We start from the raw sequence: 16,186 nt of genomic DNA, 5'->3' as shown, positions 1-16,186 counted from the left end.
TCTCTTTCTTTCTATTTATTTTTATTAATTGTACAAGGTAATCTTTTCATAGACATTCACATAATGCATACCATGTGCTTTGCTCACACATTCTCCGGTGTCACCTTCCCTTGTTCCCCTTTCTACTCCCACAATTCTTTCCCCTCCCCCAAATAGTTCCCCTTCTACATTTGTATCTTTTAAACAAATCTGGACCCTACCCCTGAGAGAGAACATGATAATTGTCTTTCTGAGTCTGGCTTAATTCGCTCAACATGATGACCTCCAGGTTCCATCATTTTCTGTGTGGATGATGCATTCTGCTCTTCCTTAAGGCTGATTCTCAAGGCCCATCTCTTCCCACAGGCTCTGAGAGTGGGCTGGAGGACACAGTGGTTTGGGAGGCATTGGTTTCCTTCTGTCTTCTTTGGCTATCCATCATGGGCACCCCTTTCTGCTCACCCTCTTACTTCTGGGCCACAGGCAGTCTTAGGGGCCCATGTGGACAGAGGTGGAGGAGGGAATCAGTGCCCGAGGCCTGTGCTCACCACCTCTGACGCATGCAGAGTGGGCTTCCCTAGAACAGCTCTGGTTAAGGGCAGTGAGGGGTGGGACATGCGGCCAGCAAATCACGATAGCTGTAAACACATAACCACACACAGAAAACCGCTCCTGGCAGACTCGCAATCCCTTTCTGGTTTCCAGTCTCAGATTTGTCCCTGATGCTTCATCTTGCAATCTCTGTTGGTCTAAAGGGTTTTAGCCTCAATATGTCTGAGATACAGTGACCCTGTGGCTAATCTCAGGCACTCTGTAGCTTTTAGGTTGAGGCTACACTCTAGTGAGTCCCTAGCAGATGGCTTAGAGAGGACTCCTGCCTTCTCTTCACCTTGTTCACTCAGTATCTCTGTTTCTCCCTTGGAACTATCGAGAAGCCTGGCCTTCCTTTCCCCTGCTGACTCTGTGCTAGGCTTGGAGGCCCACGTGTCTTCCACAGGCTCCAAATGCTTAGCTTCTGAGGCTACCTAAGTGATGACCTAGCGACTTAGTGTCCCCCACTGCCTCCTTGTTTCCTCAGGCCTGATCGAGCCCCTGGGGCCCAAGGTACAAATCGGTAACACTCGATTGCTTTCCCTAGTGTCTGCCGGGACCGGAGGTGGAACTGTACGACCCACGTGTGTGACGCCACTTGCTCTGCCCTTGGTATGGCCCACTACCTCACCTTCGATGGTCTCAAGTACCTGTTTCCTGGGGAGTGTCAGTACGTTCTGGTGCAGGTGAGACTGAGAATGGGGGGGGGGGGTGCTGTCTGTATCTAACAGAGCAGGGCGTGCCCTGGGAGTTTCTGCGTCAGGTTCTGTCAATAGCAAGAACTTTAGAGTTTGGTTTTGTCACGGTAATTTTTTTAATCCCCTAAAGGATGCCCAAGGATAGGGGAAGTTTAGGAACAGAATTTCATTTTCTGAGCTGGATTGGTGTGGCACCCTTCATGCCGTTTTGGCACTGGCACAGATGAGAGAAAGATGGCTCTTCATTTTGGTGGACACCTAGACCAGGTCATGTGGGAGCTGATCCTGACTGGTTGTCACCGTCCCTCATAGCCCATTGTTGTGAAGTATTCCTGGGAGGAAGGATTTGTCTGTCTGACCCCTAGAGTGTGATGCCTGACCTAGGGTCCTCTTGGACTGCCACCATTTTTGCCCTTAACATGGCGAGGAGGGGAGGCGGGAGGTGCCGGTGCTGTTCAGTCCAGCAGGAGAACATAGGACTTTCTCAAAAGCCCTGCCAGCCCCTGTGCCTCCCCGACCCCGCTTTGTGGGCTCCTGGGATTGCTTCTGTTGGCTGACACCCGATAGTGCCCCAGGGAGGTGAAGTGCTTTTCTGAACTGATGTGGCTTCTCCGTCCCTGTTCTTTGGGGGAGGATGCTGTTTGGAATGATCTGAAGGTAGGGTGTCAAAACCAGAGAGGGAGCTGCAGGACCTGTGTGGCAGGCATTATGGGTAACCAGGGTCATCATGTGCAGAGCATGCTGGGAGCGGGTGGGACCCATGGGGCATCAGCCAGGCCAACCTCACCCACCCCAGCTCACTTAGGGAGACAGTGTATTGGGAAACAGTGCAGGAGTGCGCACACACCTTGAAATGGCTTTTCTGATGCCTCTGGGCCTGTGTGTGCCTGTAGAACTCCTCCACAGGCCCATTTTCTTAGCAAAGGCTCAGTGTGTCCATCATCTTTCAGAAACAATGGAATTAATGCGAGGAAAGGAGCCAGTGGCGCTGCCGCTGCTGAGCATAACCGTGTCCCCCCTCCCCACGTTGATTGCAAACTTTTCCCCAGTGACTCATTTTCCAGTATTCCCCTTCAAGACTGTGTGTTTATTTTTCTTTCCCACTTGGATTGTCTTTGGTGCTCTCTCCTGGGGCCCTCCCCGTTAGAGGCGTTGTCAGGCTTAGCTTTCTCCTTCCGAAAAGCGGGCTGTTGACAAGAACCAGGCAAGCACCCGCAGCCTTGTCCGGCTTCTAACCTGTGGGACCCAGAAACCAGCTGAAACCGTTTCACCCAAAAGTGCCGGGAAGTAGACTGATGCTCACTTCACAGATGGCCAGGCTGTGTTTTCTGTGTCTGTGTGTGTGAGTCTGTGTATGTGTATGCTTATATATGTATATGGTTACACACATGAACACACACACACAAATTACAAGTATATGTGTATGCATCTATGTGTGTACAGGTATGTGCCTGTGTGTACATGTTTACAAATATATGTTTACCCATGTGTATTATATGCTTGTACATGTATATATGTGTGTGTATGTATATGCATGTGAAAGTGTATATGAACGTGTTCTTGTGTTTGTATATACATGTGTGCATGTCTGTGTAGGTATATGGGTAGGTGTATGTTTATATATGTATTTGTATGTGGATACATGTGCTGTCTCCTCTAGCTCCCCTGTTTCCCTTTGTGTTTGCCAGTGTGCTGAGTGTAGGTACCAGGGCCATCTGTAAGGGCTGAGGTCGGACCCTTGAGAGAGTTTCCCTGTGGCTATCTCTCCCTTTCCCCCCCCCACAGGGTGCCTCTGATGATATTCTCTGACCCTAGAGGTCACGATGCCATCTTCTGGTCTGTGAGAAAGGTTAATCTTTCCCTCTTGGTGCCTTCTGTCCCCAGGATTACTGTGGTGGTAGCTCTGGGACCTTTCGGATCCTGGTGGGGAATGAGGGTTGCTCTTATCCCTCGGTGAAATGCAAGAAACGGGTGACCATCCTGGTGGATGGAGGGGAGATTGAACTGTTCAATGGAGAGGTAAGCGCCGGTCTCTCCCCTTTTCCTTCCTGGCCCCTTTGTCCCTATTTATTAGGAGCATTTATGCAGTGTTCACTTAGAACTGTGTTGGTAGAATGGCAGCCACTGTAGGGAACAAGGTCGAGTAGCGTCAGCTGGTCCTGTAGATCCCAGGGCCTAGGCATGCTGAGCCAGCACTCTTGTACCCAGACACACTTCCAGATCTTCAGATTAAGATTTCTGACAAGCTGAAAAGGGGCAGAGCCAGCAGACGCAGCCTCTGTGTCCTGACAGCTTGAGAAGTGGCGAGGTGCGGATCCTAGGCTCCACCTTGAGGTTTTGCCTTGGTAGATCAGGGTGGAACCCTGGAATCTCCTCCGTTCAGAGTGGCTGCTTGTCCTTGGGTCACATATCTGACTCAGCTGGCTTGGTTTCGTGCCGTGCTACAAACTCCCAAAGCCTGGGTTCATTTGCTCCCGTGGCCTCTGCCTGCACCCTGATGTTTTGTTAATACCCACCCCTGACAGCTGGGAACTGGAAGTGCACTTTCCTCAGACAGGAAAGAAAAACTGTTTAGCAAGTTTGCTGACTGGGAGCCAGCGGTGTCAGCTCTACTTCAGAGCTCAGCTCTGTCTGAGGCAGATGACGGCAGCCAGGCTGCTTAGGAGATGGCAGGTCTCCTAGCGGGAGAATTTGTAGAGATGATGAGCCCCGTGTGAGGCCTGTTTGTCAGGAGAGGACATCTCTGAGGAGTGACAGGTTCTTGGTCTTGGCCTCTGCTTTATGCATCTGACTCAGCCAAGTGCTCTGCCGTGGGCTTCGAGGGTTTGTTTGTCAGTGAGGATGTCTCAGGCAGAGTGAGTGGTTTGGGGCAGATTTCTTCTGGAAACTTCTGCCTGGGTCGTGGAGCCTCACAATCCCTGTTCTTCAGTCTTCACTCCTGACGGTAGTCACTCTGGAGGATGGAGGGTGGTAGGAGACAGGAAAACGAGTGGGTGGGGGTGGGTGGTTGTCCACTGACAAGGTGGTTAAAATCATTGCCACGTTAAAAAGCAAGCCTGAAAGTCACCACTTGTAGTTGATGATGCAGGGTCAGGGTACCCTCCCTTCTCAAGTGAGGTGGCAGGAAGTGTGCTGGTCTCTTTCTCTGGGTTTTCACTGCGGTCTCGTCATTATAGGAGAGTGTCTGTAGGCCACTCAGATATTCCTGAGTGGATTGCTGGTCTCAGGGAGTTCGGCTAGAAAGTAGCCAGGGGCACAGACAGGTCTTGAGGGCCAGCCCTGGTATTGGTGGGCAAGGCAGGCAGACAGGCTGTGTGAAAAGGGGGTCCTGGTCTCTGCCTTCCTTCACCTCATTTTCCGGTTTCTTCCTCCTTCAGGTGAATGTTAAGAGACCTCTGAAAGATGAGTCTCACTTTGAGATGGTGGAGTCGGGCCGGTACGTCATCTTGCTGCTGGGTCAGGGCCTTTCTGTGGTCTGGGACTACCGCCTCAGCATCTCCGTGGTCCTGAAGCACACATACCAGGTCAGCTGGCCTTCTTGTTGCAGCTTGCCCATGAGTCACATGGGCCGACATCAGTTCTCTATGGGTGGACAGTGGTTCCTTCTCTGGTCCAGCCTCCTTGCTCCCCACACAAGAAGAGCTAAGTAGTCATGGAGGGTGACTGCACGTGCGTGGAGAGGACAGAAGCAGCTCTGTCAGTGTCTTAACTAGCTTAGGAAGGCACACGTGTTGTTTGCACTGAGGAGGAAGAGCGAGGATAGGCAGGGTAGCTTTTTCTTCAATTTCTTAACCCAAAGAGGCAAATTCAATTCACAAAATATTAAATCATTGCCATCTATGGTGGGATGTTGCCTTACCGGTGAGCTGAGGATAGCACACATACACATGCATGTGTGTATGTGTGTGCATGTTCGTGTGTGCACATGTGCATTTGTGTGCACACGTGTGTGCATGTTCATGTGTGTGTGCAAGCATGTGTCTATATGTGTGCATGTGTGTGTGCATGTGGAGGTTGGTCGGTGGGCCTCATTTCTCAGGAGAAATTTACTTTGTATTTTGAGACGAAGTCTTTCACTGGGACCTGGGACTGCTCATCCATTAGGCTGGGCTACCCGGCTAGTGAGCTCTGGGGACTTACTGTTTCTGCCTCCCTAGTGCTGAGATTACACGTGCATGCGGCTATGAATGTCCTTTTTGTGTGGGTGCGGGATTGAACTCAGGTCCTTGTGCTTGTGGGGCAAGCACTTGACTACCTGTCTTACCTCCCCAGGTCCAAGGTTAGCCCCTTTTGAGAGCAGAAAGACAATGCCATTTGTGTGGGTTTCTATAGTTTTGGGGGTTCTGACGGTATCACTACATGGTGTGTGTATGACAAGGGGTTCTGTTGACTACGGTGGCCGGTTTATTCTTGTTGAGAGTGCCCCCCCCCACCATCTGACACTGCCATCCATGTTTAGATTGTACATGTCAGTGAGGGGTGTGCTTCCCTGGGACAGCCCGTTCCATTCCTAGAAAGTTCTAGGAAACTGACTATGTTTCTACTCAGTGTATTGGACTCTTCCAGGCACTGGGTGTACAGCAAGGGAGAAGAAGAGAATGTGTATATGTGCGTATGTGTACACATATGTATGTGTGTCTACGTGTGTACACATGTGTGTGTACTCATGCTCTGTGACAAATCACTACAGCCGCAGCATCTTCACACAAGTGCACTGCATTTTAGTCCTGGCGGCCAGAAGGTGGCAGGGCTGCGCATCTGCAGGGCCTTTACTCATTCTTCATTCTGGAGACTGAATGCACTCCTTGGTGTGTGGTTCCACCTTCCTCATTCAGAGTGAGCTGCTCTTCAGTGGAATCTTCAGGCCTCCCGTGCCTGCACTTCTGTCTGTCACATTGCCTTTTACACACTGCCCCTCCTTGCCTCGTTAGACTCTGGTCACATCAGCTTGCTAGGCTATTCAGGACATTTTCCTATCCCAAGGTCCTAACCTAACTGTCCACGGTCCTTTGTCCTGGGTATTGCTCTGTGTTCTGAGTGCTCTCAGCTGAGTACTTTATGGAGAAAGGAGGTTTATTCAACTCTCATTCTTATCGTTGGTAGGAGTGGATGGTTCCACCTGTTTGGTCTATGGTGGGGCTCAGGCTGGCTGTGGTGAATGAAGGCAAAGTAGATAGGGAGAGGGAAATGACCTCATGTAGATGGGTCACATGTGAGACCTGGTTAATTTTATTTTAATTAAAATTCTGTCTGTCTATCTGTCTATATCTGTGCATCTATGTATCCATTCATGTATGTATGTATGTATGTATGTATCTATCCATCTATCCATTCATCCATCCATCTACCTACCTACGTATATATGTATGTATGTATGTATCCATCCATCCATCCATCTACCTACCTATGTATCGATCTATGTATCTACATAGCTCCCTCCTTAGTTCTCACCTTCCATCCACTAATAGCAGTGTTGATAGTGTTTGTCATCATAGTCCGATGAGGGAGGCTACTGACCCACAGTGAGGTCCCAGGTCCCAGCTACCTCCTTCCCTCTTGTGCTCTTGACCATGAGACTTGGGTGCATGGCCTCTCTCTGCATCCTTGGGTCAGTTGTGGGTAAGCACAGGGAAAAGTTCCAGTGAGGACAAGGTTTTGCTGACCATCCCACTTCTTCTCTGGGTCTCTCTGCCTTGTCTGCTTCCTCCTCTTCCCTCTATTTCCCCCCGCTTCCTCCTCCTCTGGTACCTTCTTCCCCCAACCTGGAGAGTGTGCCCGGGTTTACATTGTGCATCCGCTGCCCTCACCCAGGAACACGTGTGTGGCCTGTGCGGGAACTTCGATGGTATCCAGAACAATGACTTCACCAGCAGCAGCCTTCAGGTGGAGGAAGACCCCATTGACTTTGGGAACTCCTGGAAAGTGAGCCCACAGTGTGCCGACACAAGAAAGGTACATCCAGAGTCTATGTGGATGGAGGGTCCTCTCATTCTCATGGAGGGTGTAGTGACTGGAACTGTAGGTAATGTCAGAGCCTGAGGTCTCTGTGTCCCTCTGGGCTCAGTCCCTTCAGCAGGGCCATCTGATGTTTGGCCTCTCTGGTGCTCTCTCCTGTTCTCAGCTGTCACTAGACGTTTCCCTTGCCGCCTGCCACAACAATATCATGAAACAGACGATGGTGGACTCATCTTGCAGAATCCTTACCAGCGACATCTTCCAGAGCTGCAACAGGCTGGTGAGGCTTTGTGGGTGGAGGGAGGCAAAATGGTCCAAAGCTTGCACACGCCTTGAGGGTTAGTGTCCGATGTGAACATCGGCTAGGCTTGGAGCCCTGAAAGGGTGCCCCACAATAGCTCTTTCTTGGCTTCTAGCTGAAGAAGAGAATGCATAGTCTTTGAGGGAAGTGATGGCTGGCCAAGCTCTTTCTTCGTACACAAGAAGTCTTTTGGTCTGAAATTCTCTTTGCATGGTCTCCAGTCAGATGCAGGGAATTCCTTTTCTGGTTACTGTTCTATGTGTCTAGACCCAGTCAGAACCTTTCTCATCATCAACACACAAGTGAATCAGCAAACAGCCACTTTAGTGTCCAGTTCTCTTCTCATTCAAATGTGTTTTCTGGCATCAAGTCCAGCGATCTTGGGGTCTATCAATTTTTTTTTTGGCTTCTTTTCATTTCTCTGTCTCAGACATTTTATAACATACAGCATCAAACAATAGAGATAAGAAGAGTAAGAAGTAACCACTGTGGTTGTAGTGGACACTCCTCTCTACAGGGAGGCTTAGGATCAAGGCCAAGGAAGCCCAGCCAGGATCCACTGTCTTGCAAAGTTGCCCTGTAGCTCCTCATGTTCCGATCCATCTCTACATAGCACTGAGGCAGGGAAAGAGGGCGGTCAATCTACGTGTGTTTATATAAAATTACTTTACACTCACCGTTACAGGGAAGGGCAGGCAGCTAGGCAGGACACAGCAGAGGGAACCTTCTAGCAAATTCTGAAGACATTTTGTAACATGGGAGAGTCCTGCTTTATTTAGTACTTCTTAATAATCCAGATTAGAAACAAAGGCATTTGCCTCTCCCCCTTTATTCTCTGGGCCGTGTGTTCTACAGTTCTTTGGCTCAGGAGCCCCCACCCCACCCCTTGCACCCTAATCATAAGCCAGGGTTCTCTCCCCGGCTCAGGCTGAGGCCACTTGAGGTTCTTTCTGTAGGTGGACCCCGAGCCATACCTGGACATCTGCATTTATGACACTTGCTCCTGTGAGTCCATCGGGGACTGCGCCTGTTTCTGCGACACCATCGCTGCCTATGCCCACGTGTGCGCCCAGCATGGCCAGGTGGTAGCCTGGAGGAAACCCACACTGTGCCGTGAGTTCAGACTCAGATGCACAGCCTTGAAGGCCCGGGTGGGGGGGCGGGGCAGGGGGCAGGAGAGCACTCTCCTGAGAGAGAGGGGCCGCTCCAGTGCACTGACAGAGGCATGGATTGAAGCCAAGCTATGCGACAGTTCATCCTAATGAGATGGTGAGAATGTGGACTCTGAATGGAATTAAAACAGTGTGTGTGGGGGGAACATGGATTCTGAAGAGGGTTATGACGGTGACGAGGCTGAGGAAGTCGCAGTAGGACTGTGAGTAGGGTCGTGGAGGGGGAGATGGAGAGGTAGAGACTTCTGGAGAAATTCTGGAAGGAGGGGGACACTGGCTTCTTGCATTGCCGAGGGTCCCATGATGCTTCCATAGTCACCATCTTTTCTTTTGTCTCCACAGCCCAGAGCTGTGAAGAAAGGAATGTTCGGGAAAACAGCTATGAGTGTGAGTGGCGCTATAACAGCTGTGCGCCCGCCTGCCCGGTCACATGCCAGCACCCTGAGCCTCTGGCTTGTCCTGTACAGTGTGTGGAGGGCTGCCATGCACACTGCCCTCCAGGTGAGGCCTCCTTGGCTGGAGCAGGCTGGAGGGATGGGTTCTTAGACAGGTGCGTTTCTTCTTCATCCTGCCCTCCACTGTCCAGGGGTGCCTCCCTCTAACAAATCTGTTTGGGGGGATCGCTTCTTCAAAGCCAGGCCAGCTCTGAGTTTTGCCACATTGGAGTTGTATCATCTGCCCTTTGGTTTTTCAGTAGCGAGGAAAGAACTTGCTTCTTTCCCCACACCTGCGTCTTAAACACTCTGTTGTGGGCCCATTTGTGGATTTATCATACAGAGCAGTTTGTCTTCCTTCCTTCCTTCCTTCCTTCCTTCCTTCCTTCCTTCCTTCCTTCCTTCCCTCCCTCCCTCCCTCCCTCCCTCCCTCCCTCATTTCCTCCCTCTCTTTTCTCTTCCTTCTTTTCCTCTTCCCTTAGAGTCTTGCTGTTTAGCTCAGGCTGTCTTCAAACTCACCATCCTTCTGCCTCAGCCTTGGGACTTAGAGGAGCAGCACGTTCCAGCAGGATGTGCAGTGATGACAATGTTCCATCCAGTGCAATGATGCCTAGGAGATCTGAGGAAAGGCCTCCTCATCTCACTGAATTATGCTTAATTTACACAGGAGTAGCCTCATGGCATGGCGTGTTGGATAGCCCAGCTCTAAAGTTATTGAGTTCATGCTTGGGAAGAGTGAGCTGAGCTGTTCCTTGCCCTTGGGGATAAGATTTCATTTGCTCTAGGGCTCTGGGGGACGGAGGGGTGTCATGTAGGAAGCTCTGTCTCAGCTTCTCAGAGAGGCAGCAAAAAAGAAGGGTGCTCCCTGTGTGTTGAGGTGACCGCTGGGGAGCCTGGGGAGTGGGTTTCTGAGCAGGTTCCCCTAGTGGCAGGCGGATGGGCCTACCTGGTATGAGAGGTGACAGGTGGCCTCCTAATGAGGTGTCTTGTGCAGGGAAAATCCTGGATGAACTTCTGCAGACCTGTGGATGCCCAAGACTGCCCTGTGTGTGAGGTGGCTGGCCGGCGCTTGGCTTCTGGGAAGAAAATCACCTTGAGTCCCAATGACCCTCAGCACTGTCAGAATTGGTAAGGCAGACTCGTTGATTGGATGCCTCCTGTTCAGACCCTCAGGATCTGGGCTTTGGAAAACATTTCCAGGCAGCATAAACTGAGAGTGAACTTAATTAGTCCATCTGTCTGTCTGTCCATCCATCCATCCATCCATCCATCCATCCATCCATCCATCCATCCATCCACCCATCCACCTACCCATCCATCATCCATTTATCCATCCACCCACCCATCCACCCACCCATCCATCATCCATTTATCCATACACCCACCTCCCTCCCTCCTCCCTCCCCTCCCTCCCTCCCTCCCTCCCTCCTTCCCTCCCTACCTTCCTCTCTCCCTTCTTCCCTCCCTCTTTCCCTCTATCCATCCACCCACCTACCCACCTATCCACCCACTCATCTCTTTGAAGTGCTGTTGGGTTTGTTTCTAGTGTCTGATTTTCTTTCAGAGGTGCTATTCCATCCTCAATGCTTTAAACAGAGTTTTTTATGCTCCTCAAGAATTTTTATCCTCCCTCTTTTTTGTGGCAAGCAGGTAGCTTTTTTTGGTGGGGGGTTCAGTATAATAGATAAGCAACATGGGTAGTAAACAGCCTCACTCTAGGTGGGTATCACATCCAATATGAGGACAAGTATCTATGGATATTAAAGATTTGGGGGGATCTGTAAATATAGGGGGGAAAGGGAGATGGGATTCTTGGCCCCCAAGTATAACTTAAGCATCCTGTGGTCCAGGCCACAGGCTTTCAGAGCTGTGTGGGAAGACATTTGCTGCTGTCACCCTGGGGCTCTCCCACCCTGGGCTTTTGCTGGAACAAATTCTGGGAACCTGGCTTTGGGAAGGTGAAGGGTCCTGAGGGTGTTTCCTGGGCTTTCTGAAGTCCTGCCCTTAGGTAGGGAGCATTCATTAAAACGTTGACATAGTCAGCGCCACTCCCTGACACCAATCGAGCCTAATGGGAACTTGGGCTCACTGGGGAGGGGCTGTGGCTGCAGCTGCCAGAGCCAAATCCTGCCGCCACCATCTGTGCAAACAAGAGTGAGCTCTGCCCAGGGTGAATTTTCTAGCAAACGCAGGAAACCAGGAAGTAGTGCACTCACGCACCGTTAACCAAGGATCGAGGCCATAAATTGCAAGATTATAAGGAAGTGGGAATTAACTTCCCAGTAAGATTCTACCTACCTTCCTTGCACCAAAACAGACCTGAGGAATAAGGGGGTCTGGGTGTTCACTGCAAGCTTGCTTAGGGTGTCCAGCTCAAAGGGAATGAAAACGCCAAGAGTCTCCTGTCCCCTCAGCTGGGGCACATGAGTGTTTCAAGGCAGGTTGGGGACATTGACTGGCAGTGAGGCCATGGGACATGCCCAAGACTTAGGGCACTGTCCCCTTCTTGTACTTACTATAAAGATGGAAGGTCAAAGGTGCACAATGGAGGTAGATCCTCACCACAGCCCGTCGTGATTTTCCTCATGGTCTGGCCTTCTTCCCCTTTGCTTTCTAGAACATGGCATGGTTGAAGGATACAGTGATTACATAAGGCTGGAGACTCGTCTGGAACTAGAAAAATCTGTGGGCTGAGCAATGACTCAACACAGACTTGCGGGTATCATGGAGCTGGGCTGAAGGTTAGCCAGCACTTGGTAGACAGCGTGTGCTTGTTGGCAGAGTGGACAGTGAAGCTATCATCACTTCCTAGTTGCAACACCCCTAGTCCTCCCACATCCTGTTTCTGCTAGATGAAGCAATGATTTTAAACTTTTGTCCATCTCCCTAAAATCTTCTTACTCTAGTTTGTCTTCTTCTCCTTGAGGTCTAGCATAATTAAACACGATCCAAAATCCATATAGCTTAAGTTCTCATAACATCGATAATGGTTTCTAATGTAAACCATTTATCTCCAGTAGAACATTCACAAGTTCCAGCGTGGGCCAACGTTTTAGAATGATATTTGTCCTCAGAGACACTTATAAGAAGGTTTGAATTATAATTAAATATTAATGTGGCTAGAGACATGGATTGGAAGGAAGTCAACATTACGTGGCTATGGAGGGCTTAGAATAACAGAGTAGGAAGCCTCTGCTTCCTCCTTACCCTGTCTCTGTCTCTCTCTTGTCTGTCTCTGTCTGTCTGTCTGTCTCTGTCTCTCTGTATGTATTTAAGACACATCTTGGGAAAAAATGTCAAAAACGGCATGTCTCTTGGGTGAGACCTGCTTGACTGGAGCAGGCAGGACGTTCTATGGTGTACCCCAAGGCGGTCCTACCTGCCCATAATCCCTTCCTGAATCATTTTGGTTTCTTTCCTTCCGCCACAGTCACTGTGATGGTGTGAACCTTACCTGTGAAGCCTGCCAAGAGCCCGGAGGCCTGGTGGTACCCCCAACAGATGCCCCAGTCAGCTCCACCACCCCATATGTTGAGGACACCCCCGAACCCCCCCTGCACAACTTCTACTGCAGCAAGCTGCTGGATCTCGTCTTCCTCCTGGATGGCTCCTACAGGCTGTCTGAGGCTGAGTTTGAAGTGCTCAAAGCTTTTGTGGTGGGTACGATGGAGAGGCTACACATCTCTCAGAAGCGCATCCGAGTGGCAGTGGTAGAGTACCATGATGGCTCCCATGCCTACCTTGAGCTCAGGGCCCGGAAGCGACCCTCAGAGCTTCGGCGCATCGCCAGCCAGGTTAAGTACGTGGGCAGCCAGTTGGCCTCTACCAGCGAGGTTTTGAAGTACACACTGTTCCAGATCTTTGGCAAAATTGACCGTCCTGAAGCCTCCCGTGTCGTTCTGCTCCTGACGGCTAGCCAGGAGCCCCAACGGATGGCTAGGTATTTCACCCGCTATCTCCAAGGTTTCAAGAAGAAGAAGGTCATTCTGATCCCTGTGGGCATTGGGCCGCACGCCAACCTCAAACAGATCCGCCTCATTGAGAAGCAGGCCCCTGAGAACAAGGCCTTTCTGCTCAGTGGGGTGGATGAGCTGGAGCAGAGAAGAGATGAGATAATTAACTACCTCTGTGACCTTGCCCCCGAGGCCCCAGCCCCTACTAAGCCTCCACAGGTAGCACGCATCACTCTAAGCCCTGGGATCTCTGGGGTTTCATCACCGGGACCCAAAAGGAAGTCTATGGTTCTGGATGTGGTGTTTGTCCTGGAGGCGTCAGACGAAGTTGGTGAAGCCAACTTCAATAAGAGCAAGGAGTTCCTGGAGGAGGTTATCCAGCGCATGGATGTGAGCCCGGCTGGGACGCACATCGCAGTTCTGCAGTACTCATACACAGTAAACGTGGAGTACACCTTCAAGGAGGCCCAGTCCAAGGAGGATGTGCTGCGACATGTGCGAGAGATCCGCTACCAGGGGGGCAACAGGACAAACACTGGGCAGGCCCTGCAGTACCTTTCTGAGCACAGCTTCTCTCCCAGCCAGGGGGACCGGGAGCAGGCACCTAACCTGGTCTACATGGTCACGGGGAACCCTGCCTCTGATGAGATCAGGAGGTTGCCTGGAGACATCCAGGTGGTACCCATTGGGGTGGGCTCCAGGGCCAACATGCAGGAACTGGAGAGGATCAGCAGACCCATCGCTCCCATCTTCATCCAAGACTTTGAGACACTTCCCCGAGAGGCTCCTGACCTGGTCCTGAAGACGTGCTGCTCCAAGGAGGGGCTGCAGCTGCCCACCCTCCCCCCTCTCCCTGGTATGCTGGTACCCAGTGTGTGATGACCTTGCACTTCGGGCATTGTCTGATGAGGCTGTAACCCTGGGCTCTAATGCTAACTTCCTGGCTCTCTGCATGTGCTCAAAGCCCTGCATCTGCCCTCCGGGATTTGTCCTACCTTCCAGGCAGAGAGCTTCATTGTCATTCTTTTGGTGGAAAGGGTCTCCTCTTAGGGCCTGGGCTCATAAATTCAGTGGTGGTTGGAGTCCATTGTTAAAATTTAAACAGTACAGAGAATATATAGAAAACTCGAAAATCTTATTAATTCCTCCTTCCCTGCCCAGTCCTCATCTGGACTTCTGCCTGGCAGGTAACTTCTGCTAGTTTTGATGATTGTTAACTGTCCTTTGGGCCATGCTGGTCTGTGGAATTATTCCAAGTAGCTTATGTTCTTAGAAGTAAGGCTGGGAGGCCAGGCAACATGTTCAAGTTAAGCATGCAAATCCAGAAGCCGTATTCTGGAACTGCCACTCCTAGCTGATAATTTTGGGCTTCCCAGTCTCCTCATCTGTGAACTGTGGCCATTAGCAACTGTTTGTACTTGAAGCAGCATCTGGCAGGTCATAGCAGCTTAAAAAGTGCCGCTATTACTGTTGCTTGCTTATTTATTTATTTATCTATCTATCTATCTATCTATCTATCTATCTATCTATCTATCTATCTATTTATTTGCTTTGTTTTGAGTTAGGATCTCACTGTGTGACCCTGGCTGACCTGAAACTCTCTGTGTAGACCAGGCATACCTCGAACTCACAGAGATCCTCCTGCTTCTGCCTTCTGAGAATTAGGGATTAAACCATTGCCTTCTTAATCTATACTGATATCAAATCAGTAACTAGTTGTTTGTTGGGTTTCTTTGTTTGTTTGTTTCTATCATGAGACAGACTAAGGTTTGAACCTCTGGCTTAGATCAAGCTAGGCAAGAGCTCAATCACTGAGCCACCCAGCCCTCCTTCCCTTTTCTTTCTGAGATAGGATCTTACTAAGTTCCCTAGACCGGCCTTAAAGTCACTGTATAGGCTCGCTGAACTATAACGTACAGTACTCCTGAGTGGCTAGGTTGACAAGCTGGTGTCCTTACAGAGGAAGAACCAGCTACTTTTAGTATCTCTCCATCCCCACGCTCAGTTGTTTTTGTTTATAACCAGCTTCACAGATTGGTTAATATCACTTCGATTTTTCTGCGAATAAGGGAAGTACCTGGAAGTGTCTGGGTGTTTTCTTCCTTGGCTGCGGCTGTGCCTGCCATTTGGGACTGGCCTGGGACAGAGGAACTCTACCTCCCCTAGAAACTCGAAGACACACAAGCCCATTTTATTTGCTTTCTAAATGAATGTTTTAAGTTAACCCATAAAATAATGGGCTTCACTATATTTTTCTACATATGCTTCAGAGTACCCGTCCTCCTCTGTCCTTCTTGATGGCCCCTCCCTCCCTTCAAATGGCTCCCTTTCTATTTTCTTCTTCTTCTTTTTTTAAAAAGATTTATTTATTTTTATATATAAGTACACTGCAGCTGTCTTCAGACACCAGAAGAGGGCATTGGATCCCACTAAAGATGGCTGTGAGCCACCATGTGGTTGCTGGGAATTGAACTCAGGACCTCTGGAAGAGCAGTCAATGCTCTAAACCACTGAGCCATCTCTCCAGCCCCCTTTCTACTTTCATTACACACACACACACACAGATACACACACACACACACACACACACAGACACACACACACACACACACACACAGACACACACACACACACACACACACACAGACACACACACACACAGACACACACACACACACACACACACACACACACACACACACACACACACACACAGACACACACACACACACACACACACACACACACACACACACACAGACACACACACACAGACACACAGACACAGACACAGACACACACACACAGACACACACACACAGACACACACACACACACACACACACACAGACACACACACAGACACACACACACACAGACACACACACACACAGACACACAGACACACAGACACACACACAGACACACACACACACACAGACACACAGACACACACAGACACAGACACACACACACACACACACACACACACACACACACACACACACACACGGGTTTACATATGGATTCCTAGATTCATCACATGAGAAAGGATGTGATATCTGTGAGTTATTTCACTTAACGCAATGATCTCAGCCCTGCC

General features: G+C 50.1%; 1 protein-coding gene across 1 annotated transcript in view; it reads left to right on the top strand.

Moving 5' to 3' along the window:
• Vwf (von Willebrand factor) overlaps positions 1-16,186 on the top strand; it is a 124,702-nt gene that overhangs the window by 67,891 nt on the left and 40,625 nt on the right. The window contains 10 exon segments of the mRNA XM_032906594.1: positions 1,118-1,256; positions 3,153-3,287; positions 4,646-4,792; positions 7,080-7,220; positions 7,390-7,503; positions 8,481-8,637; positions 9,039-9,197; positions 10,125-10,155; positions 10,157-10,258; positions 12,561-13,939. Coding sequence (XP_032762485.1) covers positions 1,118-1,256; positions 3,153-3,287; positions 4,646-4,792; positions 7,080-7,220; positions 7,390-7,503; positions 8,481-8,637; positions 9,039-9,197; positions 10,125-10,155; positions 10,157-10,258; positions 12,561-13,939 — 2,504 coding nt within the window.

The sequence above is a fragment of the Rattus rattus genome, chromosome 6, assembly GCF_011064425.1.
Source record: "Rattus rattus isolate New Zealand chromosome 6, Rrattus_CSIRO_v1, whole genome shotgun sequence".
In the NCBI taxonomy this organism is placed as follows: Eukaryota; Metazoa; Chordata; class Mammalia; order Rodentia; family Muridae; genus Rattus; species Rattus rattus.
This window is presented reverse-complemented; position numbering and strand designations above follow the sequence as displayed.